Here is a 3,708-nt window from a genome sequence, read left to right on the forward strand (position 1 = left end):
CTCCACGCCCTTTTTCTTTTCCTCACAAATGGACACGCCACACCAAGGGCAACATTGTAATTCTCTCACTAAATTTCTTTCCCACCACTTCCGGTGCCCATGTGAATTCGGACCACACTCGCACCACCAAAGCCACAGCCGCGCGTGCTCCATTTCACAAATAGTATCCCAACCCCATCAATATCATCTGAGGTCATTCATAATTTTGATCAAAAGCTGGTTGGGTTTTAAATAGTACCCTGCTGCGTCATCCATGAACACAATTTTTGCAACAACTGCTCTCCTCGCTGGGTCAAAATAAGAGGATGCCACAAGCTGACGTAGTAAACATACCACGCTGGTATCAAGACGAATTGAAAAAGATAAAAGCTTCATGATTTGGGACAAAAGATAACAAATATAAATAATTTGAGAAATTATAAGAAATGAGGTCAATTGCAATTAAAATTTCATGAAATAGCCAATCTGAATCGGTTCATTGAACTCACCCCCCCCCCCCCCCCCCCCCTCTAACTCCATGAACAATTTTCAAACTCCCATCTGTAAAAATCATTGGAATTTAATAAGAAGAAAAAAAATGAAATGAAATACAATGAGGGGGGAAAATAGACGGGAAGAAAGCGGGCGCCGTAATTCACAGTATAAGAGCGACCCAGCACCTTTTTTTTGAATTTCATTGAATGATGAAGAAGAAGAAGAAGAAGAAGAAGAAAGGCTTTTAGTAATTTGTTATGGTGTGAGAGAGCTAGGTGGAGTCCTTGACTCTGGGGGTGGTGTATGACCCTCGGATCCTTTGGAAGGGTCATCGGAGGATTGTCTGAAGCCATCATCGGTCTCGCCCCGGTTAATGTCCTCAATCATACGCACCACGTCCTGCATGTTGGGTCTCTGATCAGGCACAAGGGAAACACAAGCCATTGCGATTTGCAACAGTTGAACCATCTCCTCCTCGATGTTGTGGAACCTCATGAGCTCCGCATCGAAAACCTCCGCGGTCCATTCTTCGCGAACAACTGACTGGACCCACCTCGGAAGATCAATGCCCTCTTCCCCGAGAGAGGCTTGGTTTGGTGCTTTTCCTGTTAGAAGCTCCAGCAGCAACACTCCGAAGCTGTACACATCAGACTTGAAGCTCACCTTCCGGGTTTCCACCACTTCGGGTGCCCGGTAGCCCGCCACGCGGTTCGACGGGGCTCCGTTTCCGAACAAGGGGTTGAGGCCGAAGTCAGAAACGCCGGCATTGTGGTCCGGCCCTCGGAGGAGGATGTTGGAAGATTTGATGTTGCCGTGGACCACCTTGCCTGCCACGTGGAGGCATGTAAGCCCTCTTGCGGCTCCTAGGGCTATTTTCATACGGCTGTCCCAGTCCAGTGGTGTTCGCCCAGACCCTCTGCTCCCTGTAATAACAATGTCAATCCATTTCCCTATCTATATACTAATTAAACACCTAAACATAATAATGCTCTTTTTACCCATATATATCATATCACCATGCAATAATTTCATCACTACACATCATAAGTCTAAAATGTCAAAAGCTGGCTTTCTCTCTTCTTTATTAGGTAGGTATTAAAGGAGGGAATTACACGTTTTCTTTCTTCTTCTTCTTCTTCTTCTTTTTTTACTATCTTTATAAAGAAAGGAGATAAATAATGTCGGTGCATGTTGTTTGGAATGTTTGCTCCAGAAGCATAAGCTTCAGAAACTTACCATTTACGATTACACTCTTCCAATTAAACAATCCTCCCCCATTGGTTAATTCATTTAATATTAAATTAAAATGATGCCACTAATAAGTAATAATAATACACTAACACACATACTACCCACCTCCATTATCATCTTGGAAAGCAGCCCACTGCCCCCCATCAACGCTAATCACACAACAAACACTTCACTATAATATCAGCAATACTATTAAAATAATATTCCCAGCCTTCAAATTAAAATAATCTAAATTCCACGACAACACCCCACAAAGAATGAATATTCAATTCCCCTAATGAACACAACGAAATGCCTGAAAGGCAAGAGCAAATTAAACATAGTATTCCTACACCAGAACAATCAAATTGCATGAATTCAATAATTAATTAACTATAAACACACGCAATTAAGCGGCAAGGAAAATTCATCAAACAGATAGACGAATTAGGGATTTCAACAACATCGTACCGTGTAGCAGCGCAGACAGGCTCCCAGCGGACATGTAATCGTAAACGAGCAATTTCTCGTCCTTGGAGAAGTAAAAGGCTCTGAGAGGAACCACATTCTCGTGCTTAATCTTCCCCAGAACCTCCATTTGCGTCTCGAACTCTTTCTTCGTCACCACAACATCCTTCAGCCTCTTCACCACCACGGTGGTTCCTTCCTCCAGCACCGCCTTATACGAAGTCCCCACGCTACCCTTCCCCAACACCTCCGCCGAAGCCCTCAACAAATCCTCCAAATCGAAACTGTAAATTCCCCCTTCGAAGAACACGAGCTTGTTCCTCTCCGCCTCCGCCGAACCCCCGGTTATATCCTCCTTCGACGACGACGTCCCCGCCTCCGCCGGCGCGGCGGCCCGCGCAGCCACCACCGGCTTCGGCGGCTTCGCTGGCTGTCCCCGCCGCCGCCGCCTCAGACACAGCAACAGCAGCAGCAGCAGCAACGCCAAGCCGAGAACAGAGCCCACAACGATTGCGACAATGGCGCCAGTGGAGAGCTTCTTGGACTTCTTACGAGTATTCACCGGGGTTGAATTCTCCGACGGAGACGGCGCCGGCGCCGGGAAGAACGGGGTGCAGTCCTTCAACGGCGGTCCGCAGAGATCTATGTTTCCGGCGAAGGAAGCTTCCGGGAACGTAGAGAGTGTCTCGGGGATTGAACCGTTGAGATTGTTATAGGAAACGTTGAAGCTAACGAGCTTCACGGTGATGCTTGGGATTTTACCAGAGAAACTGTTGTGTTCTAAGAAGAGGCCAGTGAGGTGGGTCAAGTTGTTAACAGAGAAAGGGATTTGGCCGGTGAAGTTGTTGTTTGAGAGATCCAAGCGAGTCAAGCGAGTGAGGCGAGTGAGACTCGGAGGGAACTCGCCGGAGAATTGGTTCTTCTGGAGGTAGAGGCTGCGGAGGAAGGTGAGGTTGGAGAAATCGGAAGGGATCTCGCCGGTGAGGGCGTTGGAGCGGAGGCTGAGGATACGAAGCTGGGTTAAGCGGCCGAGCGAGGCGGGTGGGACCCGACCCACTAAATCGACGGCGGGTAAACGGAGCGAGTAAACGAAGGAGCGTGACGCGTCGCATTTCACGCCAACCCAGTCGCACGCGGATTCCGAGGCGTTCCATTGGAGGCGGTTCGAGTGTGGGGTCTGGGAGAGGAAAGCAAGGAGGGCTTGCTTGTCCTGAGTCGGCTCAGAGTTAACTCGGACACTCCAACTCAGATGCAGCAGGAACACGACAACAGTAATGAACAACGCCATTGGGTAATAATGGGTAGGGATTGGTTTCTTCAATCGGAATTAACGAAGAAGATGGCACTGGTTACACGGCGAAATGCCATAAGAAAAGGAGTGGTGGGAATTGTGTGAGTGGAGTTTCGGAAAAAAAGACCCAAAGAGCTTTTCTTATGTACTACTGTAGTAAAGACCAAATATACGTAATGTGTATCATCACACTATCACGAGCTTCAAAGAAAAAAAAAACCACTGTCTCTGCCGCTGGTACTAAA

General features: G+C 47.5%; 1 protein-coding gene across 1 annotated transcript; it reads right to left on the reverse strand.

Moving 5' to 3' along the window:
• Window positions 1-541: 541 nt before the first annotated feature.
• Window positions 542-3,708, reverse strand: LOC114411720 (probable inactive receptor kinase At2g26730). The gene is made up of 2 exons (XM_028375387.1): window positions 2,176-3,708; window positions 542-1,397 (listed from the first exon to the last, which is right to left on the reverse strand). The coding sequence occupies exons 1-2, from the start codon at window positions 3,458-3,460 to the stop codon at window positions 730-732; spliced, it is 1,953 nt and encodes a 650-aa protein (XP_028231188.1). The 5' UTR covers window positions 3,461-3,708; the 3' UTR covers window positions 542-729.

This window comes from Glycine soja, chromosome 5, assembly GCF_004193775.1.
Source record: "Glycine soja cultivar W05 chromosome 5, ASM419377v2, whole genome shotgun sequence".
Lineage (NCBI taxonomy): Eukaryota > Viridiplantae > Streptophyta > Magnoliopsida > Fabales > Fabaceae > Glycine > Glycine soja.